The following is a 26,691-nucleotide window of genomic DNA, read 5'->3' on the forward strand; positions in this document are numbered from 1 at the left end:
GGGACAACAAGCAGGGGCGTGGGCCGGAAAACCCCGAATTCATATTCCGGTCCCAAACTAAAAACCCCCCAAAACAAAAAACTAGGCGGGTGACCTTGGGGAAATTAATTAACCCCAACACCCCCCAAAAAAAAAAAAAAAAAAAAAAAAAAAGAGTAACAACAAGGAAATGGATAAGGAGCAGTCATTCTTCTCCATCTAGAAATCAATGATACCTCACATTTATATAGCACTTAAAGGTTAATGAAGCGCTTTCAGAGGCAGGCAGGTAGTATGAGTATCATGATCCCTCTTTTGCTCCTGCGGAAGCTCAGGGACCTAAGTTGACTTGCTTCCCCTCAGCCAGCCAAGTTTAAGAGGGCACATTCAATCCAGATCTTCTGACCACGGTTCCTTCCACAATGCCACACACTCTACACCTCTTTATATATTAGAAGCAAATCAGGTTTTCAGTTGTACTAATGAAATACAGGGCCTCAAAGAATATTTGCCCCCAGAGTGGGGAGCAGGGCAGGGGGAGACAAGCATTTCCTGACTACCCCAGGAAAACACAAGAGAATCACAGAATGCAGAACAGGAAGGAATGTAGGAGTTCACCTAGTGTAGTCACTTCCATTTTACAGCTGAAGAAACTGAGAAGCGCAGTGAACTCAAGTGGGTTGCCCCATGATACCCAGAGAACCCTTTCTAATACATTATACTTACCAGAGATCCCCAGCAGAAAACTGTCCATACTCAAAACAGCTTTACTATTGATTATAATGGTCTTCTGTTAACAGTCTGAGCTCAGGTCTTTCCTTACAACTCTTAGATTTGATTGGCACTGGGGTTCCAAGGGAACTCTGAAACTCAAGCCTAGCACTTCAAAAGAGCCATTGGTATAATCCAGGGTCCATAAAGCAAAAACTTTAATGCTTTCAATTTCATTCACTGAGAACACTGAGAATGTGTGTATGTGTCTGTATTCAAGATAACACGTCATATACAAATGTTATATACATGATATACAGATGCACACATACATACATATATATGTATAATAGATGACATTCAGGAGTAGGCAAGATGAGGATAGAGCCCTAACACAGAAAAAAGACAGTTTTGGGAACACAGAGGGCCTTTACCCTAATTGGGTAAATTTAAAAAAGTGCCAGTGCATATCGGAATAAGCTTTGGATTTGGAGTCCTGAGACCCATGTTGAGATCTAGGCTCTGCTATGACCTGCTTAGGTAACACCTATGTAAATCAAAGCCTGTCCCTGAGCCTCAGTTTCCTCCTCTGTACAATAAAGGATTTGGATTAGATGGGTCTGTAAGTTCCATCCCAGCTCTAAAATACTATGGTCCGTTTGATAGTTTACAATGACATAGATCTCTGTCAGTTAGTGAAGTTTCGGCTGTGAGTTCAAGGAGGCCGCCACTAGATGGCGCTGTGCTACTGTAAGTACCCAGGGGTCCCTCCAGAAACTCTAAGCTTTGATCACCATTTTGGCCACGCCCTCCACACTCCACAGTAAACAGCTGACCCAACAGAGGAATCCTCCAGGGGCTTAATCACTTTAATTTTTCCACCATCAATCAGGTTTGAGACACACTTCCTCAGAAAGGAGCTGGAAGTCACCTGTTTACAAGATTTTTAATTAGAGCCAGTCTTAGAGGTGGCATAGACTTCGAATAGGAAGGGGCATTATAGATCCACAGGTACACTGAGGCGAGAGCTGAGCGGATGGCCTGAGGACCCGCAGGTTGGAGGGGGCAGAGCTCTCCTCTGACCCGCATGCTCCCTTGGTCAGACCCAGATGACCTCACACCTCTGCCTGTTGAGAACCACTGGCTGCCCCTTCCTTCCTCCTTACTTCCCAAGGATCTCCAGACTAGTGGGTTCATCTCACCTAACGAATGAATGAACACATGCATGCATGTAAAAATAATTTATTAAGCACTTGCTACGTGCCAGGTTCTCCTGTGAATGTTGGGGTAAAAAGGCAAAAGGGGCAGCTGGGTGAAACAGAGCATCAAGACTGGAGTCAGGACCTGAGCTCAAACCTGGCCTCAGAGACTTCCTAGCTATGTGATCCTGGGCAAGTCACTTCACCTCTGTGTGCCATGATTTCTTCATCTGTGAAATGGGGGTGATATTAACACCTGCCTTCCAGGGTTATGTACACAGTAGGCCCTATGTAAAAGATAGCAATTATTACTCAAAATAAAGAAAGAATTTCAAAGCAAGAAAATCTCTAGCATGTTATGTTGTGTTCTGGGACCACCAACAGTCCTGTCCTAAAGACAACTTCCATGTACTGACATTTTCCCCTTCCTTTGAGCTTCAGCGCAGCTGCCCCTCCTCTGTGAAACTCCCTGATCTGTCTCCACCACAGCTGGAAGTTTTCTCTTCCAATCTCTCACAGCATGTTCTCATCACTAGATCCTTCCTCTGCACCGATCATATTCTGATTTATTACAGTTTTTCTCTGCACTCTTTGGGGGCAGGATCTTCCAGATCTTTTCCCAGTGACAATGTATCAAATACTGAGCTGAATCAAACATGAAATGCAAATTGTCCTAAAGGCTCAACTGCACTAACAGCTTTTCAGAAGCTCAGGAGTAAGAGGAGGGCTCAAAAATTCCTTGCATGAGGGTCAAAAATCTTCCAATTATAACAATCATTTGTGGGACCTGAAATTAAAATATAAAAAGAGTTTCATACAGTTTGATTAATCTCTCACATCAACAAACAGATCAAGAATGGAGAAAGCTCCTTTGTTTCAGGTCCACAAGTTCAACAGTGACCCCTCAGAGCTGCTTCTAGGAGCTAGGGGGCCGAGCACTAGAGGGAACTGGACACTCCAGAGTCTTGTCCTGACTCCACTATTACTGTTTCATTTGGGGCAATTTAGTTTTCCCTCATCTGTAAACAAGAGATAATAATATCTCTCTCTCCCTTCCCTCCCTCAGAAGACATAAGGATGAATAAGGTATTTAGGGAGCACCCTATGTTCCCCAGAAGGTATCAGAAAAAATAGCAGCTGTCATCAGTCCTTCTCTGAAATCCTTCTGCATTTATTTTACTTCCAAAGGATCACATGATCAAGAGCTGTAAGAAAATGTAAGGGGTACATGGAGAAATGACTTTAATACACAAGGACCAAGAGCCATTTCTCCACAGATAAGTGGACAAAGGATATGAACAAATAGTTTTCAGAAGGAGAAATACAAATATCAACAACTATGTAAAAAAGGTCCAGGTCACTAACAAGAGAAATGCAAATTAAACCACTCAATTAAACTATCTCCTTAAGCTTCTTTTTTTTTTTTTTTGCCTTTTTTTGGAGGGCAATTGGGGTTAAGTAGCTTGCTCAAGGTTACACAGCTAGTATTTTTGTGTAGGTGTTAAGTGTCTTAAGCCGGAACTGAACTCGGGTCCTCCCGACTCCAGGGCCAGCACTTTACTCAATGCACCACCTAAGCGCCCCTAACTCCTTAAGCTTCTTAAGGGCAAGGGCTGTTTTTTATTTTGTCTTTGTATGCCTGAATAACAAAGAAAGCCCTTAATAAATCCCTTTTGATTTATTATTAAGTTGGCAAAAATAAAAAAAGAAATAATCAGTGATGGAGGGGTTGAAGGAAGTCTGGCACACTAACTGCTAACAGAAATATGTAAAAAGTATGTCAACAAAAATTTAGTTCATAACCTTTGGTTTGGGCAACATGCTACTGGGCATGAATTCCACAAGGTCAAAGATGTAAACAAAGGTCCCATGTATACCAAAATATCCATAGCCACATTTTTTGTTGTAGGAAAAAAATGAAACTAAATAGAAGCCCATTGATTGCAAAGTAGTTAAATAGACTGTATTTATATATTTATGCAGGAATGGTCCTGGCTACCAAGATTAGCCCGCCTGAGGATATGCTGATGAAAACACAGTACAAGATAATCTTATTCTAACTTACCTACAAAATTCAGGAAAAATTTCTGAGACAAATTAAAGCAGAATCATAGACTGCCAGAGCTAAAGTGACCTTAGAGATAATTTAGTACAACCATCTCATTTTACAGCACTGGAAACCGAGGACCAGAGAGGCTAAGTGATGTCCTTAAGGTCACATAGTTAGATAAGAGCAGAACAAGGATCAGAACCTAGGTTTCCTGAGTCCTGGCCCAATGTTTTCCATTGTACCATGCTGTCAGAGTCACAATGGAATGTGGTACATCTGGAAGGGATTTTATAGAGTATCTAAGCCAAACCTTTTGTTTTACAAAGGAGGAACATGACAAGAGGAGAAGTATACTTTAAGGCTAAAACTACAGGTCAGTAGCAGAACTAAAATTAGAATCTGGGTCTTCCTCCTATTTCTACAAGTCATGTAGCACTTGTTAAGCACCATGCTTAGTGGCACCGATGGTGCCAGGCACCATACCATGTCTCTACAAGGTCACTAGCTATTGCTAATGAAGAGGCTTATACACAATGGCAGCTACTTAAATGAGGACTACGAAAGGCCAAATAACAAGCAAGATACACAGAGGTGACTAATTGAAGGGGCAGCTCGATTACGCTTTTTTCAAGTTGGTTGAGGAATATCGCTTACCTGTCATAAGCTTCCTTGAGGTCTCTGGCCAACTTACACTTGGGAAGAATGTGATGAAACGGAGACTGTGGACCTTCGATTAAATTAAAACAAGTAAATGAGTAAAGTTTTCAAAGTAAAACAACCTTTATAAAAACAGAATAGGAATGCTTTTTTGTTTTGATTTTTTGAAGTCAATGGAGGTTAAGCTACTTGCCCAGGAACACATAGCTAGTAAGTGTCTGAGGCCATATTTGAACTCAGAGCCTCCTGACTCCAGGGTTGGTACTCTATCCATTGCACCACCCTAGCTGCCCCTAGGAATACTTTTAAAAAGAGATTTTGATATTTATATCCTTAATTCTCAATTATTTAAGAAGATAGGATTACAGATTTTCAAAGTGGAAGCTACCTGAGTATTTATTCCCTATTCCAACAGCCTCCTTTAAGGAAGAGGACTGAAATGGAGGTTCAGAGAGATGAAATAACTCACTCTTTCTTTTGAGAGGGGAAAGTAAGGCAATTAGGGTTAAGTGAGTTGCCCAAGGTCACACAGCTAGTTAAGTGTCAAGTGTCTGAGGCCATATTTGAACTCAGATCCTCCTGACTACAGAGCCAGTGCTCTATTCACTGCACCACCTAGCTGCCCCAATAACTCATTCTTGAGTCACAAAAGTAAGAAGGAGCAGAGCCTGGATTAAATACAAGTTTCTTTGACTCCAAATCCTGGACACTTTCTACTGTCCCACAGTGAAAGAATTTTTAAAACAATTTCTTTTAATAAAATAAGATAAAAAAGAAATCTTGTCTATTGATCTCTGTAATCACTTTGAACCCTGAGTTAAACAGATTAGAGTTCATCTGACCAGCATTTGTGAGTATTCTGTATGGAAGACACGCATTTTAGGCCTACCAGTAGCTGACCAATTCCCCACAAATGAGGCAAGTCACCAGAGGTGGTATGACATACAACAAACTGGGGAAGCACACTGCAGTCAATCTCACTCCTAGATACCAGCAGGGAATGAATCTGGCTTCTTTCCAGCCACCTTGCTACCTCTACCTTTCCTGGACACCATTTCTGGATAAAGGGTCAGATATCTTAACAAAAGAGAAGGCTGCAGGGTAGACTGGCATAGCCAAGGGTACCTGAGACCACAGTGAGGCTTTAGCAGTGCTACCAAGTCTATTTAAAGCAATACCACTCATAGAAGATGACAGATATCACAGAACATGAGCACTAGAAGAGACAGCAGCACACCAACTTATTTAGCATGTCTGAGATCACCTAGTTCAAGACCCTCAAATTTAAAGGAAGAAATTGAGGCCCAGAAAGAGGAAGTGACTTGTCACTCTCATTGTAACAAAATATAGCTGAGCATCCCAAGTTAGTGGGAAACAGCAAATAAAATGGTGCCTCAAATTTTTTCCCCCATTGATGTAATGACTATACGTAACTATGTAGAGACATGAAGAAAAAAAATGCCATGACCTTCATTATTAGGATACTGAATGTAAACATGGGTTTTAGCTTGAATTATCTGTTTGCATATGGAGCCTGGGGAGAGGGGTTTATAAATCTTATAGCAGAAGAACACTGACTGGGATTAGAGTCAGAAGACTTGGGTTCTAATCTAAGCTAAACTTCATACTAGCTGTATGACTACAGGCAACTCATTCCATCTCTATGAACTTCAGCTTCCTTATCTGTACCAGGCTTAATAACACTGGTACTATCTCACCTGACTTAGGAGGACAAAGTACTTGGTAAAGTGTAAAAAACTAAAAAATTACAGACAGATAAGCTATTATTATTAAAGAACTCAAAAGGAATTTTCAAATAAATGGAAATGAGTAACCAAATCGCTGGAGTATTTCACAGAGTATAAAATAACGACTTGATATTTCACATTTCCTAGGCTTTCTAGGTGCCTTCAGGTAGGATTATAGCTTAGGTGAAGGAAGAGACCAAAAGAAGCTTCAAATTTGGAGCAGATATACAAATATGGGACTTAGCCCCAGTTTTCAACTCTTCTCTTTATGAACATTTACTTTGATCCAAATATTTGAAGGCAGTGTGCATCAGCATGAAAGCACAATTATCTGGGATTAGATGATCTGCCAATGACAAACTGTGTGATCCTGAGCAAGACATTTCACTTGTCTGGGTCCCAGGCTTCTTTATCAAGAAAATAAAGGGAATGCCTTGGAGGAGCTCGGAGGCCCCTTCCACCTCAAAATCTATGATCACGAAATGTGGCCCTGAGACAGTTTGGATTGAGCTGGTCAACATCTTCAAACAAAATAGCACAACTCTCTGAATTCTTTTCATATACTTAGTATCTTCTATCCTGTATCATGTTTATCCATATACATGTCTCCTCTCTCCTAATTACACCATAAACTCAGGGGTGACAGAGATTCCTTTTTTTTTTTTGTCTCTATATATTTCTCTAGAAATCTTAGGAATCCGCAGTGCAAAGCACAGATGAAAATGCTTAATGTTTGTGAATAATGTTAGGAAACATTGCTCTTAGTAAATATGCCTTAAAAACAGTTAGGTTTTCTTTATCTTCTTTATTAAGAGTTTTGCTCTAATATAAGGTTTGATTCCACTGGCATGTTGAGTCTGGATTCTAATTCTATGTCATCTCCTCAAGTAACTACAGGAAAAGGTCTAGTTTAAGAGATTTAACAGTAATGAAATAGTTCCAAATACCCCCCTCCCTCCCTTCCTCCCACCAAAGTTCTTTTCTTTAGTCACTCTCCTTCAACACAAGAGAACCATCAAGCATTACAGCTTGACAGCCTGAGAGATTCACAACTTCACTTCAAGATGGACCCTATATGACTGAGTAGTTTTATGAAAAAGAAAGCTGTATAACTAAGAGGCAACATGGGGTGCGAGAGAGAACACTGGCCTTAGAGTCAAAGGCCTGGCTTTGAGGTCTGTCTCCACCACTCCTGGTTCATAGGACCTTTGGTGCAAATCCTTTAGTCTTTAAGCTTCATTTTCTTCAGCTATAAAATAGGGTAATAGTACTTATATTAAACTCTTCTACAGGGGTGTTATAAGAACCAACTGAGGTAAGTTTATGCAAACCATTATGTAAATGGGAGTTAATTATTATAAGAGCAGCAAATTTTATTCATGGTCCCAAGCCAATATTTGAATTAATTATCTCTAAATAAGAAAAAACACTTCCAAGTTAAAAAGTTCCCTGCTATTACCAGCATTATTAATGTGCTAACACAGAGTTTAATCCACTTAGACTCATAGAAGGGACCCAAGAAATCAAGTTAAGGAAATTAAAAGTAAAAAAAAATTATGTGACTTGTCCAAGGTCACACAGCTAGAAAGTGACAAAGCTCAGATTTAAACCCAGGTCTAAACTCCAAGTCTAGTGATTTTCCACACTGTACCACATTGCTTCTCATTTTAGGGAATATTTAATTTAACCACTAGAAACTAACCCATCACACACAGCTGACCCTCCTCTACCTGAGACTCATCTCCCACTTCAGAATTTCCCATTAGGGTTGCTAGAATGGGGAAGACTCACTGTCAGACATGGCAGACACTTCATCCTGAATGGCTAAGATCAGCTTGGCCTCTCTGGTCAGGTACTGGCAACGCCTCTCTTCATGCTGCAGCACAATGGCAATTCGACGTGACAAGTTATGCAGGCAGTTTATCACAGAAGGATCTGCATTGGCCTGTAAAGTAAAAAAGTCACTGAATGGGAATTTTATATATAAATTACAACTACAAATATAATGTGTATATATCACACATGTATGTGAACATATATGTAAGTGTGTGCTACCTTAAATTATATCCCAACTGGAGTCCAGGGCTCGGTTCTAGGCACAACATTAGGAGAAACATTGACAAGCCATAGTATATACAGAGGAGGGCAACCTGGCTGGTAAGGAGACTTAAAATCATGCAAAATGATGCAAGGACCAACTGAAGGAATTTGTGGGGAAATGTGTTATTATTCCTAAAAGCAGACATAAGAGGAGCAAGACTGAGATCTTCAAATATTTCAAGAGTTCTCATGTAGGAAAGGGATTATTTATTTTGTTTCAACCCAGAGGGAGGAACTAAATCCAGAGGAAGGGCTACACAGAGTTAGATCCGGCTCTAAATAGAAGGACTGATTACTGGAGCTGCCTCAAAATGGAATGGGTTTCCTTGGTAGGTCACGAATTGTCTATCAGTTCTTTAAAGGAGGCTGGCTAATCATCTGTGAGGACTATTGTAGAAAGCATTCTCGCTTCAGTTATCGGTTGGCTATGGTGGCCTCTAGGGCCCCTTTTAACTCAGCTATTTATGGCTACCTATGAAAAAGAAGCTCTCTATACAACAGTAAATAATTACAAAATTACAATGCAGCCCCTTTATACTGCTGGCATTAAGAAAAAAGGCAACCCTGAAAGAGGCCTAATTACCTCTTATGCTACAGTTTTTATTTTATATAGTTATTTATAATTGGTGGATATAATTTGACCTGTGAATCCATATAATGATAGAATATGTTATAAAAGGGATGCATTATATAACTGAATAGAAACTTTCCTTAAATGTTGAATTTTAATATTTTGCTTTTCCATTAAAGGATACAATAGAGTTGACTTTATCCTGGCTCAACCCAATTTCACCAAGATATAATAAGCCAGCATGGTTTAGGACTATACATTTCCCACTATGGTGTGAGAAGCAGCTATGGTATAGTGGAAGGGGCCCTGGATTTGGACTCTGGAGAACTAGGTCCAAGTTCTAACTCTGCTACTTACTAGCTGTGTGACCTGGAGCAAATCCCTTCACTTCTGAGCCTCAGTGTCCTCATCTGTAAAATGGAGGAAATGATGCTTGTACTACACCACCACAGGGTGTTGTGACGGTAAAATGAGATCATGTATATAAAGTGCTTGGTAAACCATAAAGCTCTACATGTACGTTCACTCTTATTGTTACTGTTATTTCTCATTTGTAATCCCTGTGTATATTCTGTTTTTTTAATGGTGGGTTACAGGTACCTCTCAGTACTAAGAGATATTAGTAAAATCTATTTGCTTTCACTCATGAAAACCTGAAGACTATCAGCTATGTACATGCTAGGGTGGGTCATTAGCCCCAAATCCACCCAGAGAGGGTGGAAACAGCAGCTGTTAGATGTTTGTGGAGATGCTTGAAGGACCATCAGGCTCTAGAGTTAACAGATAAATGAGCCAACCATGACTTAGGCTTTCTGAAGGCCAAGAGTACCTGCTGAGTCACTGTGGAGGAGGGGGGGTGGGAGAGGGGAGAAGGAGGAGGATGGATCCTGCTGATTTTAACAGCTGGGGCCTTCTTTGCTCTGCAACAGGTGTTCATTCCTGTTTATCTGTTACAAGTGGCCACATACAATCCCCAAGCACAGCAAATCCTTCTAACTAAATATTAATATAATGAACCCAGCCATTCCATTCCTTCAAAGGAAGTTATTCTCTTTTATATAATTTTTGGGACGTCAGTGTTCCCAAACACCATTAACTCATTTATGAAAACAGAGAACTATCAGGCTTATGATATTTCAAAATCTCAAAGGAAATAAACATTACAAATCAGTCACCAGAAAAATTGTCAAGAGTTACAAACATGCACAGAAATTCATCCCCAAAGGGCATCATTACAGAGCACTCTATGACCACAAGTTCCTTTAATGTGAAATAGAGATGAGCAATTATCTGCTATGCAGTTGGAGTAACTCTGACAGAATTAAACCCTCTTTTAGCTAATTTTCTTCCCCATGTTATATGAATTAGCTTAAACAGTATCTATTCTTTGCTTTATGAAACTTAGAAGATAAGAATTTGAAAGACAAATTCAGTATCCTCAAAATAAAATTAATATTTGGAAGAATCTAGAAAAAATACCATAGCCAGTAAACCTGCACAAGAGAAAGTATACCTCTCATTTTTTCCTTTGAATAATATACAAATGACAACAATACATTTCTTTGGCACTTTAAAGGATTACAAAGAGCTTTCCTCACAAAAAATCTTACGAAGAGGGTAGTGCAAGCATAATCAACCACATCTGACTAATGAGGATAATAACCACAACTAATAACTAAAACCAAGACTAATAACCAAAAACACCAGTAATAGCCAGACAGGAAGAAAACCAGGAGAGAACAATGAAAAAGAGAGTATCAAAGAGAGAGAATGTCAGTTATGAAGGATGAAGCTAGAGAAAGGAACAATAGTGAACTTGAAAAGGACAGCCTCACTAGAGTGAGAATGGATAGAAGTCACAGTGAAAGAGCAGAGGCAACGATACTGTACTTTAATACAAAGAGGGCTGGACTTGGAGGCAGGAGGCCTGAGCTTGAAGGGGGACCCTGTGAATTGTGCACTGGTTAGCTATATGACCCTGGATCAATCAATTAATCTTGTCAACTCAGCTTCCTCAACCATAAAATAGAGATGATAATTACATAACCAATCTCATAGGATTGTCGTAAGGAAAGTGTTCTATCGACTTTAAACTGCTACAGAAATGAGCTATTATTATTAGAAGCTTATCAGTAAAGGTTGAATGTCTCACAGATGTTATAATAGGCATCAAATTAAACAGAAGGGTACATTTCTTATTCATTTATGATTAGTAGTACAGTATGATTTCTAAGGGTAAAACATTGCTTCTTATGTGAATGGGAGCCTCCTTTAGCTACTCTTATGTGAATGGGAGCCTCCTTTAGCTACTCTTATGTGAATGGGAGCCTCCTTTAGCTACTCATCACAGAATCTTAGAACCAGAAAGGGCCATTAGAGATGATCTGGTCCAGTCCCATCTAAACACCAAGACAAGGCTGTCTGGTCCATTAGTTCCTAAGGATTGAGACTTCAGACCCTCCCTTAGTCACTCATTTTAATCTCTCATTCAGTTTAGCCTTAACGAGAAAGTAATCACAAATTCCCTCATGCCCAATGATCTGTATGTGATACTTCAAAAAATTACAAAGACTACCTTACCCTTAATGCAAATACCACATTAAAGAGAATCATTGTAGGCATCTCTCTTTTTGGAGATGGATCTGTTTTGGATACCTGTGAAATAAACAGAAGTCTATTAAGCAAATGAAATTACTTTCAGAGAGCAATGGAAAAAAGATAAAGCTGGAGATAATTTGATGATGAATGTTCCACAATGGAAAAAGAAAAATGTCAAGACTGCAGTGGAATAAGAGAGCTTGTGAGAAATCATCAGATCCAGCCCTGCTGACTGTGTCTAGACCCTTCACTTTGGTCACAATGCCCACTTTGCCATATGGAAAGAACCTTCCTGATTTTGGAGGCCGTTCTGGGGATACAATGAATGCAACAAAATAAAATCAGTAAAGGTGATTTCATTTTATATTCCTAGTGATATTTTCAAAATACGATTACACTATAAATGTACAACTCCAATAATGACAGTAGCAAGCCCACCTGATAGCTCAGTCCTCTATTACACTTTATATTTGTATAGCATTTTACATTCCTATAGCACTTTTTTGTGCATTATCTCAGCCTAGTGAAGGATATTATCTCCTTTTTTGTTTGTTTTTTTTGCTTTTTTTTTTTTGGAGGGGGGAAGATAGGGCAATTGGAGTTAAGTGACTTACCCAAGGTCACATGGCTAGTTTTGTGTTCAGTGTCTAAGGTCAAACTTGAACTCAGGTCCTCCCAACTCCAGGGCCGGTTCTCTACTCACTGCACCAACTAGCCACCCCTTATCTCCTTTTTATAGATAAAGAAACTGAGGCTCAGAAAGGGTAAGGACTTTAGTCGTTAATGTAGTAAAGCTAGGCCTAGAATATAAGAGTCTCCAAGCTCCTCATTCAGGTCTCTACCTCTTTACCAGTGGCACTCAAAAATACTTGGAATCACAGAATATTATGAGAAGGGACCTTGTAGATTATCTAGTGCAACCTCTCATTTTTATATGAGGAGATGAAGGCCTGGAGAGATTCCTCAAGTGACTTGTACACATGGTTAAAAAAAAAGGTTAGTCAGGGGCGGCCAGGTAGCACAGCAAGTAAGAGCACCGGCTCCAGTGTTGAGAAGACCTGGAGATCGAATCCCGGGCTCAGACACTTAGCACCCACCCAGAAACACCTGGCTGTGTAACCTTGAGCAAGTTACTTAACCCCAATTGCTTAGGGGCGGCCAGGTGGCTCAGCGAGTAAGAGCACCAGGGCTCAGACACTCAGCACCACACTCAGAAATAACTGGCCGTGTGACCTTGAGCAAGTTACTTAACCCTGATTGCTTAAAAATAAATAAATAAATAAATAAATTTAAAAAAAGGTTAGTGACCAAGCTGGGACTAGAACTCTCAGTCCTCTCCACTACACCACAATGCCATATCCAGGTCTCTACAACCATCAAGATAATGTGGGCAACTCCAGCAAACACAATCCAATTCAATAAAACCTGATACCTTTATTTAGAATTTTATATCTCACCTATTGATAATAATAAGGAAGAATTACTGAATGGAGGTTACAAAATTAAGTTTTCTGATCAAATCCAAGTCTGGTATCAAAGCACCACAGAACTGGAGCTGGAAGAGACCTTTAGGTCAATGATTTCACACACACACACACACACACATCCCATTTTACAGATGAGCAAACTGAGGCACAGAGCCATTAAACAACTTGTCTAGCATCACACTGCTAGTGTGATTCAAAGTCAAATCCAGGCACTTACTAAGTAATCTCTATTTCCTATGACTATGTCTTATATTCTCTAGCTCCGTTGTAAACTCCAAGAGGACAAGGACAATACCTTATTTAAACTCAGCATCTTCCCTAACACAATAGGCAGAAGAGCAGTGGCTAGAGAACTGCCCTTAGAGTCAGAAAGCCCTGTGTTCAAGTACCATTTCTAACATACACAGGCTGGGTGACCTCAGTCAAGTAACTTAACTCCTCAGTGCTGTAGGCCAACTCTCTAGGGTTTTAAGCTGCAGGAAAGATGCCAACTTGCATTGGTAAAGGGAGTTTCCTCACCTATGAGTTACCTCTATCAGTGAAATCACAGGTCTAATCCCTCTGATATAAACATGTAAAACTAAAAGTCATTCTCCTAAGTAAATGGTTAAAGAGTAAGAATAGTTTTCAAGGGCGGCTAGGTGGCGCAGTGAATAGAGCACCAGTCCTGGAGTCAGGAGGACCTGAGTTCAAATCTGACCTCAGACACTTAACACAAAAAGTAGCCGTGTGACCTTGGGCAAGTCACTTAACCCCAATTGCCCTCCAAAAAGAAATAAAAGAATAGTTTTCAAAAGGTCAAATGCAAATTAGCAAATTACTAATAAGAGAAATGCAAATTAAGAACTGGTCAATGCTGGAGGAACCATGGGGAAACAGTTACACCAATACACTGTTGGTGGAATTGTGGACTGGTCCAACCATTCCAGAAAACTAACTGGAAGTATATAAAGAAAACCAATAAACTAAATTCATATGATTTGATTCAACCCTCCCACTACAGGGCATAAATCCAAAGGAGGTTAATAACAAAAAACAAAGGTTCCATATGTAATAAAATATTACTAGAAGTACTCTGTGGTAGTGCAAAACTGGAAACAATATGAAAATCCACTGACTGGGAAAGGAGTAAACAAACTATAGTATTTATATGTAATGGAATATTGTGCAATAAGAAATGACAAATATGAAAAAAGTCAAAGAAACTTAAGAAGACTACTCTGAACTGAAATGGAGAAAAGAATTAAACAAATGACAATAATGCTGTGAAACCCAGAAGAACTGCAATGCCAATCTTGGTCCCAGAGAAAAGAGAAGGAAACACCTGACTCCTCTTTGGAGATAAGTGGCTTGAAGGTACAGAATAATTCATTTACTAACAGAGGAATTTTGTTGATTCAGTTATACATAAATTTTTCTTTTAAGGAGGGATGAGTCAATTGGGCAGAGGGAGAGTGGGAAATGATTCTGATGTTTAAAAAAAAGGCATAAATAAAATTTATTAGTTGGGGGAAAATGTTTAAACTGTGCTAAGACAAAATAAACATATAAATAAAACCTGAGGTCACTGGATCTTTAAAAAATGCAAATTATACCAAGAAAAATAAATACATAAATAAAATCTGAATTCAATGCATCTTTTTTAAAAAATGTAAATGGGATCATTCTTACACTTTCCTTATCTCAGTTATTCTCAGTTCTTGTTGCCACAGATAAGTGAAAGCTCACTGTATATCATTCATAGTTTATAGATGTAGGAAAAAAGGAAGAAGGATGAAGAACAGGGTCAAGACAATCCTTCAGGAAGGCATCGAAGGTGTAATGGAAAAACCAATGGCATTAAAATAATAAGACCTTTATTCAAATCATGCTTATAATTTACTCGCTGAGTGACCCTGGGCAAATCGATATGCTACTCTGGCCTTCAATTTCTCACCTGTAAAACAGAAATAACAATATTTACATGGGAATAATATTATACTATCAACCTCAGTTATTGTGAGAATCAATTTTGTAATTCATAAAGCACTATATAATTATGAAGCACTATTCATAAAGCTATTATTACTTCTACGACTGTGTAAAAGGTAGCAAAGAGGCACCTTATACAAAGTAGGTATTTGACAAATATTTCCTGCGTTGACAGGTACTTTACCATTTTCCCACAACTCACCCTCTAACTACTAACTCCAACCCTTATCTCTGTTCTTCTTGACCATTAACCACCATTTGTCACTAAAAAGAACAACCACTGTGAGAAGCCAGAGGAGCTGACTGGCATCTACCAGGCAGACTCATTCTAGACATGGTCAACTTCTATGATATAAAATGGTCATTTTCATGAACAAGTGTTACCACTAGATGGAAGAAGAGCTCTAGCAGGGCCATAGAAGTCTTTTTATCACACTGCCACACAGAAGCAATGAAACTTTTTGCTAAGAAAAGACTACTGTAAACAAAACACACCCTTCAGTTTTCTGAACTATTGGAGGAAGCTCATTCTTTTCATAGAATTTCAGCAAAAAGTTTTGACCAATCCCTGCCCACTTTCTGATGGGAGATGGCCAATCATAGAAGCAAAGAATGTAAGAGTTGGAAGGACCCTTAAAGACCACAGTCAAAGGAGCTTAACTATTTTCATGCCCTGGATCCCTTTGGCAACCTACTGAAACATATGGGTCCAGCCTCAGAAAAATGTTTTTAAATAAAAACCAATTATATTAATAAATAAAAATAAAAAACAAGTTTAAGTGCCTCAGGTTAAGGAACCTAGTCCAACTCCCTCACTGTATAAATAGGGAAACTGAGGCCCAGAGAGGGGAAGTGACTTGCCCAAAGTCACAAAGTCAAAATTATTAATGGCAAAACTGGGACAAGATCCTAGCTTTCTTGAGTCTGAGTCCAGTAAATACCCAGACCGTCTTTTAACTTTACCAACTCACATAATTCTTAAATAAGAGAAGAGCAGAAGATGGGATTAAGATAACCAAATTGAAGGTGATACCCAGAGATAGAAATTGAGGTTATTATATGACTTCTGTTAGGTTAAATTTTTAACTTTTTGAGGGCCTTTACACAGGGCTTTAAAAACAGTGCTTAATAAATATCTATTGATCTGAGGTACCACCTCACACCTCTCAGATTGACTAATATGACAAAAAAGGAAAATGATAAGTGTTAGAGAAGATGGGGGAAAATCGAAACATTTGTGCATTGTTGGTGGAGTTGTGAACCAATCCAATCATTCTGAAGAGCAATTTGGAATTATATCCAAAAGGCTATAAAACACTGCTTATCCGTTGATCCAGCAATAGCACTACTAGGTCAGTATCCCAAAGAGGTCATAAAAAAGGGAAAAGGACCCACATGGACAAAAATATTTATAGAAGCTCTCTTTCTAGTGGCAAAGAACTGGAAATTGAGGTGATGGCCATCAACTGGGGAATGGCTGAACAAGTTGTGGTATGTGAATGTAATGGACTACTACTGTTCTATAAATGATAAATGGGCAGATTTCAGAAAAACCTGGAAAAAACTACATGAACTGATACTGACTGAAGTGAGCAGAACCAGGAGAACATTGTACACAGTAATAGCAACACAGTGTAAGGATCAACTTTGATAGACTTAGCTCTTCTCAGGAACACAATGATCTAAGACAATTCCAAAAGGCTCATGATGGAAAAAGCTATCTACATACAGAGAAAGAACTATGAAGTCTGAATGTAGATCAAAGCATATATTTTCTCTCTCTTTTTTTTTCTTGTGGTTTTTCTCTTTTGTTCTGATTCTTCCTTCATAACATGACTAATGTGAAAATATGTTTAATATGACTGTACATGTATAGCCTATATCAGATTGCATGCCATCTTGGCAAGGGGGAAGGGAAAGGAGGGGGAAAAGTCTGGAACTCAAAATCTTACAAAAGCTAATGTTGAAAACTAAAATTAAATTTTTAAAAATAATAATTTTAAAAATCTGTTGAAATGAATTAACAACTGGGGCAGCTAGGTGGTGCAGTGAATAGAGCACTGGCCCTGAAGCCAGGAGGACCTGAGTTCAAATGTGACCTCAGACACTTAACACAAAAACTAGCTGTGTGACCTTGGGCAAGTCACTTAATCCTAATTGCCCTCCAAAGAAGTAAAAAAAAAAATTAACAATGAACTGTGTGATCTTATACAACTAAACTAATTTTCTATGCCAAAAATAAATGTGGTTTATTTTTAATTGTTAGAATACTAGGTTCTGACTTTTAATTTACAGGTTGTGTTACAAAAACTTTTTTTTCTAATAAGTAACATTTATTTAAATTCTCTTCATTGCTTACAGGAGTATGGTCTGTTAATAATGAAAACAAGTAATGTTCCACCTTATAATCAACAAATAGGGAAATATAATAAGAGAACAGTAAATGTTGGAAGGACTGTGGAAAGGCAGACATACACATATTTTATTGGTGAAGCAATGAACTGGCACAACCTTTCTGGAAAGCAATTTGGAATACTAGTAAAGTGACTAAAATGTCCCTACCCTTTGACCTGAAGCTCCCACTGCTAGGAATTCATTCCAAGGAGATCAATGATAAAAAGAAAGATCCTAAATACATCAAAATATATATAGCAGCATTTTCTGTGGGTAGTAAAGAATCAGAAACAAAGTATGTGCCCATCATTTGGGGACAGACTAATCATATTATGATGCATGAATATAATGGAATATTACTGTGATACAGGAAATTATTATGAAGAATGCACAGAAACATGAGAAGACACAAACTGATATAAAGTGAGTAGAAACAGGTAAACAAAGACTACAACAATGAAAATGGAAAGAACAAAAAAATTAAAATGGAATACTGTGAAATTATGATCAAATAGTCACAGAGATATGAGACTGCACCTCCTTCCCTTCTTTGCAGAGGTGGTGGATGGTGAATGTGCAACACTATGAACCTGGCTGTAGTGTTGGTTGGTTTTGCTGAACTGGTTTTTTTTTTCTCTTTTTGATTTTTTCTTATAAGAAATAGCTCTCTGAGAAAGGGAGAAGGAAGATATATGAGGAAATGAAGCTAATGTGAAAACAAACTATATCATTAAAATTAGTTGTGTTTTTTTTTTTTATAAGTGTGGTTTCTCAAGTACACTGTACTTGAAAGGTCAGGAGACCTGGATTCGAGTTTCAGTTCTGATTTTTTGGGTGTTCTTTGTCAAGTCATCTAACTTCTGTGTACTTTAGATTTGTCATCTGTAAAATGAAGGTTTACATTACCATCCACAGAGATGGCTTCCGAATGTTCTGAAAAACTAGAAGAAGCGTGATATAGTAACAGCAGACCCCATCTTTCACAATCCTTTGTGTTGTTGACCATACCTGTCCCAGGGCATGCTGCAGAAGTGTGGGGTGACCAACGAAGCGCACATTATCAATCTTCAGCTCAAATTTCTGACCACACATGTCAGATTTAGTTGCCAAAATTGTTGCTAGAATAACATCTGAAAATCTTCAAAAACAAGTAAAACAGAAAAAAATTACAACAGACATGAATAGCACCATAACCCCAACTGCTTCCAAAGGGAAAAGGTAGATAATATTAAACTGGAGCCTCATTTAGTTTTTATTTTATTAGAGTTCCAATTAAATTGCCCAATTGTTAACTTTATTGATTTCCAACAATCCACCTTTTTAAAGAACTTCCCTAAAATTACATATTTCAAATCACCACAATTATAATATGATAGGCGCCAAGAAGCAAAGATTGTAGGCACATGCTGCCATTTCATGACATGCTCTGTGAAGTATAGGACAGAAATATAAGTTGCAGTTTGCTTTTTTTTTTAAGCTAAAAAAAAAATATTTGAAGGTAGCCACTGCCTTGCTAGAGCTACATGTTAATACATGTACTAAGCGATTGTTGACTGATGCAGCCTTTTGCTCAAGCAAATGAAGAATAGGTATTAGCCACTGTGGGATTTTCATAATTTTTATTAAAAGTATACATGGAAACCTTCTCCTTTCTCCCTGACTGTAACAAACACTCAACTAAATCGACAATAAAGTTCAGCATTCCGGAATGAAGAGCCGAACTGAACCCTCTGATATTCAACACTATAAACACATTTTACTAAGTGTTACATTTTTTTCTTCACAAATGGTTAAATGCCTCTTATCTAGTAAGAGCATTTTAACTCTCGCATTATTATTTTATAAGAAACTATACATATATATCTATGCATACATGTACATAAGTAGATACAAAGTATATTTGGATTGTATATACTTGTTTCTTAATATTGTATATAATATTTATGTATTAACATGTATGTTACTTTCCCTCAATTTCCTAATTGCAAGGATTACAGATAACACAGTATCATAGAAATGAGGGTGGCTTATGGGTGTGTCTACTATATCCTTTTATCTCTTGTAGCCCAGACCTCTGCAAAGAGTCTAGGAATGCATCTTTGCATAATTTAAAGAGGATAAAAAATAATACCCCTGTCAGCAAAAACCTCTGTAGTTTGGACAAGTTGAAAATCTCAATATGTGAAATTGGTTTTATTAAGACCAAGTATATTTCTATTTCTTTTGAAATAAATACTGTTTTGGGGAAGTCAAAGGAAACACTGGAAAGAACTTCAGGTTCTTATGGTCCAGTTACCAGCCCCAGGCATCTGAATCATTAGAACTGAATGATAGGATCCATTTTTAAAGATCAATACAGTATCTTTGTTGAAATGTTTAATCACTGTGGGAGTGTACAGTTTTGTAGATTTGGAGCTAAAAGGGATCTCAGAACTCATCTGATTCAATATTCTCACTTTACACGTGAGGAAACTGAGGCAAGAGAGGTTGTGACTTGTCTAAAGCCACATAGATGGTGAGTTAGAACTTGAACCCAGGTTTTCTGACTCTACCCAGCATTGTGTTCCACTGGTAGTACTACTTCTGTCTCAAAAAGTTGTCCTGTCTATACTTCCTCTTGCTTACACTCAGCAAACAATGTTTTTGTGATAGAAAAGTCAATCTTTTGGTAGCTACTGGATAGCTAACACTATGATTTTCCCTTTAGTTTTGTAAACAGGTTCTATTTAGTCTAGACTGCTACTACAAGTCAAATATTTTACAACAAAAAGGATTCTCAAACTCTAGCCAACAGTTCATTTATTTTAATCAAATTTCTATATAATCTAGACAGTTCTCAATATATATATAATGGAATTTCACCCATATTCAGTAGAACAGAAGAAACTCCCTACCTACGCATAAGATACTGAAAGAAATGTAGCAAGCTGAACAACTGTTCAAAAATTCTTTTTCCTATTCAGATCGGTCCTGTCCTGGTCTGCAGCAGAACAGGCATAGAAGCACTAAAAATTCAGGTACCCTCAGGCAGGCCTAAGGTTGTTTTAGTGATCCTGAACCAAATCAATTGCCCACTGGGTTCACCTGTAACTGGAATGATCTGACACATAGATTTAAGCACTAAAATCTATTTCTTTCATAGTCAAGTGCCTAGAGACACATTTTCCACTTAAAAATATTGAGTCCCTGAATATGTTTAAAAAAAAAATAGTGGAAACTTGCAGAGGAATTAAATAAACCCCTTTTGGAGTCAAAAAGCCTTGAGGATACTTGACCATCCTGAGCAAATCTCTACTACCCGGGATATAACATAGTGCCTGGAACTGGGCAAGCATTTAATAGATGCTTGTTTACTGACTCTCATAAACTACTGTCCACACTTTAATGAAAAGTTCCTGTCTTGGATCAGGGCAAAATAACTTTAAAACTTTAACGAAAGTTCATGTATTGGATTAGGGCAAAATAACAATAACGATCATTTGTATAGGCTTTACAATTTACAAAGCACTTTCCTCATAACTCTATGAAGCAGGTACTATTATTATTATCCTGTCCATTTCACAGATGAGGAAATTAAGGCCCAGAGGGCTAAAATAGGTGTTATGGGAGAAAAAAAAAAGGCTACAAATGGATCTATTTTTAAATGTACTCTCACTTTCGGTCTTATGATATACAACAAAGGTAGATGTACAGTTTAGGTATCAGAAACTGGTCAAATATTAATCTTATGTAAGTTAATAACCTCTTTTCTCTACCACCAGGTGGCTAGGGGAAGACAGAGGAAGAGGCTAATAAAGTGAACTACGCCTAATTCCAGAAAGTTCTCTCTTTTTTAAAAACTGTGCTAGTTAAACATAATTTTCCAAGAAGAATTGGGGTCTTGAATATGGAGAGAGACACTACCTCAAATTCTTAGCTTTTCCATAAAGACCTTCCACTCTTAAACAGACAACCAAAATCAGCTTCTCTTCAGCAACTGGATTTAGTTCATTATTTCCAAAAACTAAAAATGAACCAGATATAACTGTGAAAGAAGATCCTGAATTTATAAGAGTCAAGTCACACCTCCCCCTGGCCCACTTCCATAAACCCAACACTGTGTCTATGAGGTATCATCAATGTACTGAAGAAGCCCAAGAGAGGCTGTTTTCCCCAGAGTCTAAATGGAAGCAAAGGGTCTAGTAGGGGAAATTACTCTTGTTAATGTATACAAGATGAGCCATTTCCAAGACCCTATTTTAAATAACATTGCCCTAGATGGGCCTCTGGTTTAAATGGGCCTCTTTAGATTAAATGCAATGTAGAAGAACTGAAGAATTTGGTGTTATGAGGGAATTCTTTCTACTCTGTCATCATACCTTAAAAAAAAAAAAAGAGGACCTGTAGTCAATCCCTAAAAATCACACAGTCAGATAAATATTCAGATATGCGAAAAGGGCTTTGGTTCAATAGTACACATTCTGCCTTATAAATTGTTTGGAGACAATATATTTTTGCAAATAAAATAAAATTCACAATTATTAAACAATTTTGGCAAAATTCCTGTTAGTGGGTAACAGTAAAAAGCAGCTGAATTATTATAATTAATATATAATATATAAATAATATAATTAATACATATCTCCTAAGATTACAGAACAGAATTCCACTTCTCTTTAAATGGAGTTGGCATTTGGGGCAATAATGCAAAAAAAAAAACTGTATAAACACTGTGCAAAAAATCCCCATCAACATCAAGGAATTGTGAAATTAATTAGAAATTTGGGCAAAGTATCCATAGGGAGAACAAAATAGCTTTCCTGTGGGGGGAAAAAAAAAACAGGTCACTTACATGCCCACTAATTAATTCATCCTGGCATCCTGATTTGGTTTGGCATTTCAGGGGGCAAAGAGTAAAAAGGACAGGATAAGGATAAAGGTGCCACCAAGAGAAGTGCTAGGTCTAAAAGTGCCACCTCTGTACCTTGTGTATTGGGGGACAATGCCATGCCCACTGTATTCTGTGTATGAGGTGACTACACCTTTCCAACTTTATCACCTCAGGCTCCTAGCAAGTAAATAGGACTATGGGGACCAGGGGAAATGGTATGAAGATTATTATTTATGAAATCATAGAATTTATTTCTATTTGAGGAGAAGCTGTTTATAAATACTAAGAGGAGAAAGTTTTTAGCTCTTCCTGGTATACCTAGTAGCAGCCAAGACAGGGAACATACTGGCATCAGCCCCACTTCATTCCCAGAACCTAGACAGAAAGTATACCTTTAAAATATGCCTGAAGAAACCAGGAGGGAAACTAACTAGTGAAATGTACTCTTCTGGGTATAGAAACAATCTCTGATCCTCCTGCATAACATAATTATACTGACAATAAAACCTGATACCCATATTAATCCATAATTTGTCAGAAAGAATTGGTTAAGGGTTTGAATGTGATTAAAGCTAAGCCCTGTCCAGAAAATATTATTTGGTATACACTTGGGCTCTCCTGGGAACACACAATAGCTAAACACCTCAGGGCTCAGAAGAGAAAAGTCTGAGTTGGAGGAAAGCAAAGAATTGTTAGCAGGACTTCCTAACTGCTTTGGGGAGATCTGAGCGCTGAGCATCAGAATGACGGCTGCTGTTGTGGTTTCATTAGTTCATTGATCAACATCAAGTGAAAATCAGAAATTAAGCACAATTATAAAGAGAAGAGAAAGCATGAGGTGAGGCAAAAATACAGTATAGAATGCTTTGGTCTTACCCTGCAACCAATTGTTCATCAGTTAGAGGACATTGCTCGCTGAAATGGGAACATGACCATCAAAACCAAAGAAAAATAATAAATCATGAAAAGTAACATGAGATTGTTTTGGCTTTTTTTAAAAAATAGTATTAAAAAACTGGAAGATATACAAAATTGTTAGGGGTTAATTGATATAAATCAAAGATAAACAGTTGATGAAGGAAGAAACTATTGTATATTTTTTAAAAAAAGATTACCCACATTCAACAACAAGGCTTACAAGTATGTTTTCCTTCGAGAATTCTATAATTATATCCCCACCCATACACCCACCAAAATTCCCAGTTCTCATACTTGGGAGGCAGAGTAGTAATAAGAAGGCTAAGAGTGTGGAATTAGTCCCAATTCTTCAAAGAGCTTGATTTTCTTAATTTAAATGTAGAAACTACACATAATATATGTCAATACCAGCCTCTTTGCTCAAGTCATTTACTACCTATGATACATATATAGCCCATTTGATATCTTTCTAAAACTATTTAAGAAGAAGATATTCTAAAACCTCAGCTGCTAAGAAAAAAAAGAAACATCTGGTATTAAAAACATACAACAACAGAAAACAGGCCTAACAAAATTCCCAGGATTATGCATCTCTGCATTTTTATATTCTAAATCTTTCAATGAGGAAGAACTTACAAATAATAATAGTAGTTGGCAATGATATAACTTACAAAAACTTTACACACATTATCTCATTTGAGGCTCATGATAATCCTGTGACACAGAGTACATTACCCCCATTTTATGGATAAAGAACCTTAGACCCAAAGAGATGAAACATAAGGGGTACACGCCATAGGAGAAAGACCACTAGTTTGGAAATCAAGAATTGAGTTCCAATCTTGGTTCTGGTACTAACATCTGGTATGACCTCAAGCAAATTACTCCACCACTATGGCTTCAGTTTCTACATCTGCAAAATACAGTGTTCAATTAGATAAACTCTAAGATCTCATCTATTTCTAACACTCTAGAATTTTTCTCGGGGGGGAAGCATTGGTCTAGACCTGTGAGTCCATTGGTCTAGGACCTCCTTATTATGAGATCTAAAAGAAAAAGCTATACTGAACCACAAAAGGTACAGGAAACACCCTCCCCCACTGCAGGAAAATCTGCTGACTGTGTGGCCTTGACCAAGTCACTCAACCTCAGCATCATAAGGAACCTTCTATGATTAGGAGTCGTGGAACAGGTGTCAATCTGCAACATTCTAGAATGATGATATAATTCTCTGAACCAGACCTTCTTACTCCAAATACGATGCTCTTCGCATCACAAAGCTGCTTCCCACAGGACAACACTGCCTCAGAAAATGAGGAGTCCATAGGAGACACAAAGGATCTGTAAAACTCCACAGTAATGCCCAGGAAACAGTGGGTATGCAAAAAATATATGTTCAATGAAAGGATCAATTAAGCAATCCTCAAAGTAAACAAACAAATAAGGTAAGAATTTGAGATACAATAGCTTCATTGACTATATATAAATAAATATATTTATATATATATAATATAATGTATAAAACAGCTTGTCCCTAGGGATATGCAGTCAGGTTAACCAGTAGAAAAAAAGAGAAAAAGCATGTCTGGAAGCTTCTAAAGCTTTTGCTGATTCTGGACAGCTGAGGTAGAAAACTAAAATCAGAGTGAAAGTTATATTATTACCATTATACACTATCATGTTATAACAAGATTATTTTGGTTCAGGCTTGCTGTTTTACATAGGTCTTTTAACAGGGAAACCCACAACAACGGACTTGAAGATAAAGAGCCATGCACACCACGGAAGAGAATGTATAGTCTAAGGATCTCCAATTTTAGAGGCACTCATGTCTTATCTCATCAGGCCACACAATGTTGAAAATTATCTCCACTCAAGGGTGAAAGGGTGTGACATAAAACACTGGAATCACCAAGTCCACAGTGTTCAAAGAAAACATCCAGTCTGAGAGAGGAATCCTGAATCCTAAGATCACAGAGGAAAATCAAGGACAGGGTAGGATTAGGATCTAGATCTCTGACACAACTCAAAGTGGTTTATCATATCCCAGGATCATAGAGTTAGAGCTGGAAAGGACCTTAAAAGTCATCTAGTCTAATCTTACCTCCTTTTTTTTTTAAACAGATGAAGAAACTGAGATCCAGAGAGTTTAAGTAACTTGCCCAAGATCACAAAGGTAGTTAACAACACAAATCTTGACCCTAAATTCATAGTGTCTAAAATGGAACAGGAACTGATATTTTTTTTTGCATTACATCTATCCTTCTTTGCATTAAACCTCTTTAAGCTTTTTTTTTTTTTTTGCTTTTTTGGAGGGCAATTGGGGTTAAGTGACTTGCCCAAAGTCACACAGCTAGTAAGTGTGTCAAGTGTCTGAGGCTGGATCTGAACTCAGGTTCTCCTGACTCCAGAGCCGGTGCTCTATTCACTGTGCCACCTAGCCGCCCCCATTAAGCTTTCAGACAGTGCTATTTAATGCTTAAAAGTCAACAAAACTACCAAGTGCTGGCAGACATTTTCAATAAGCTAAGCTCAAATATTTCTAAAAGGGCCACTCATTAGAAAAAACTGTCCAAACTTTCAGGCATGTTGTTGCAGAGTTCCTGCAGATGGCTCTGTCTTCCAAAACTGCCAGGCACTTCCTTACAAATATTTACTATTCATTGCTGATGCCCATAATACATTTGGAAAGTGTTTTGACAGGGAAAAGTAATGAAAATTATCTTGAAAACTGTAAATCAATTTGGTTGGCATGGCACTGTAAAATTAGAGAAAAACTCAATTCCTTCTAGCATTGGAGAAGCCCAGTTAGAGATATAAGTGGCCCAATCCCTCCAGATCAGGGCTGAGCCCCTTGTCCAAGTTCTGCTTCTCATCAAATCTGTTTCTTTTGGAGGAGGGGGTTCATCAGTCTGGGGAGCTTCTGGTGTGGAAACTCCATCAATAGATGAAGCCAGTAACCTGCAACTCTGCCTTAGTAAGTTCTCTGGGGCACCAAGAGGTTGAGTGACCTGCCCAGGGTCACAGGTCTGTGTCCAAGGCAAGACTAGAACTCAGGTTTTCCTGATTCTAAGGCTTTATCTACACCACATTGCTTCTCCATGACATTTATGGCCATCTGAATAAGAAATATTATCATTTTGAAAAAGGCAGAAGTTGTGTTAAGAGATGGAATACTAAGCACTCCCACTTTGTCTCAAAATTTTATAGTTCTTTCCAAAGAAGAACACAGTTTCTAAGTGCTAGAAGCCATTCATTTCAGGCTTAAACTGTTTCCTAGAAAAAACTTCACATTTCAAACCTATAGTAAAAGGAGTAAAACTAACTTTGATAACAGACTTTATCATTCCCTGGTTTAAGTTGGCTATGGAAATTAATGTCATGAAGAATTTTCTAGTTTTTAATATTTCTCTGAGAAATAAAAGATGGCACTTCCAG

The 26,691-nt window shown here is 38.0% G+C and overlaps 1 protein-coding gene across 6 annotated transcripts in view; it reads right to left on the minus strand.

Moving 5' to 3' along the window:
* NPRL3 (NPR3 like, GATOR1 complex subunit) overlaps nt 1-26,691 on the minus strand; it is a 79,898-nt gene that overhangs the window by 46,218 nt on the left and 6,989 nt on the right. The window contains exons 3-7 of one of the 6 annotated variants that reach the window (XM_069107567.1): nt 23,212-23,250; nt 18,474-18,603; nt 11,596-11,670; nt 8,136-8,289; nt 4,594-4,666 (exon numbers count right to left, since the gene is read on the minus strand). In XM_069107567.1, the coding sequence (XP_068963668.1) occupies nt 4,594-4,666; nt 8,136-8,289; nt 11,596-11,670; nt 18,474-18,603; nt 23,212-23,250 (471 nt within the window). Of the gene's footprint in view, nt 1-4,593; nt 4,667-8,135; nt 8,290-8,399; nt 9,130-11,595; nt 11,671-12,227; nt 13,105-18,473; nt 18,604-23,211; nt 23,251-26,691 lie in introns of those variants that run through there. The other 5 variants (XM_069107576.1, XM_069107583.1, XM_069107592.1 and 2 more) reach the window with 5 other exon arrangements.

The sequence above is a fragment of the Petaurus breviceps genome, unplaced genomic scaffold, assembly GCF_028583685.1.
Source record: "Petaurus breviceps papuanus isolate PSGF00001 unplaced genomic scaffold, PetGlider_PUasm1.0 138, whole genome shotgun sequence".
Taxonomy (NCBI): domain Eukaryota; kingdom Metazoa; phylum Chordata; class Mammalia; order Diprotodontia; family Petauridae; genus Petaurus; species Petaurus breviceps.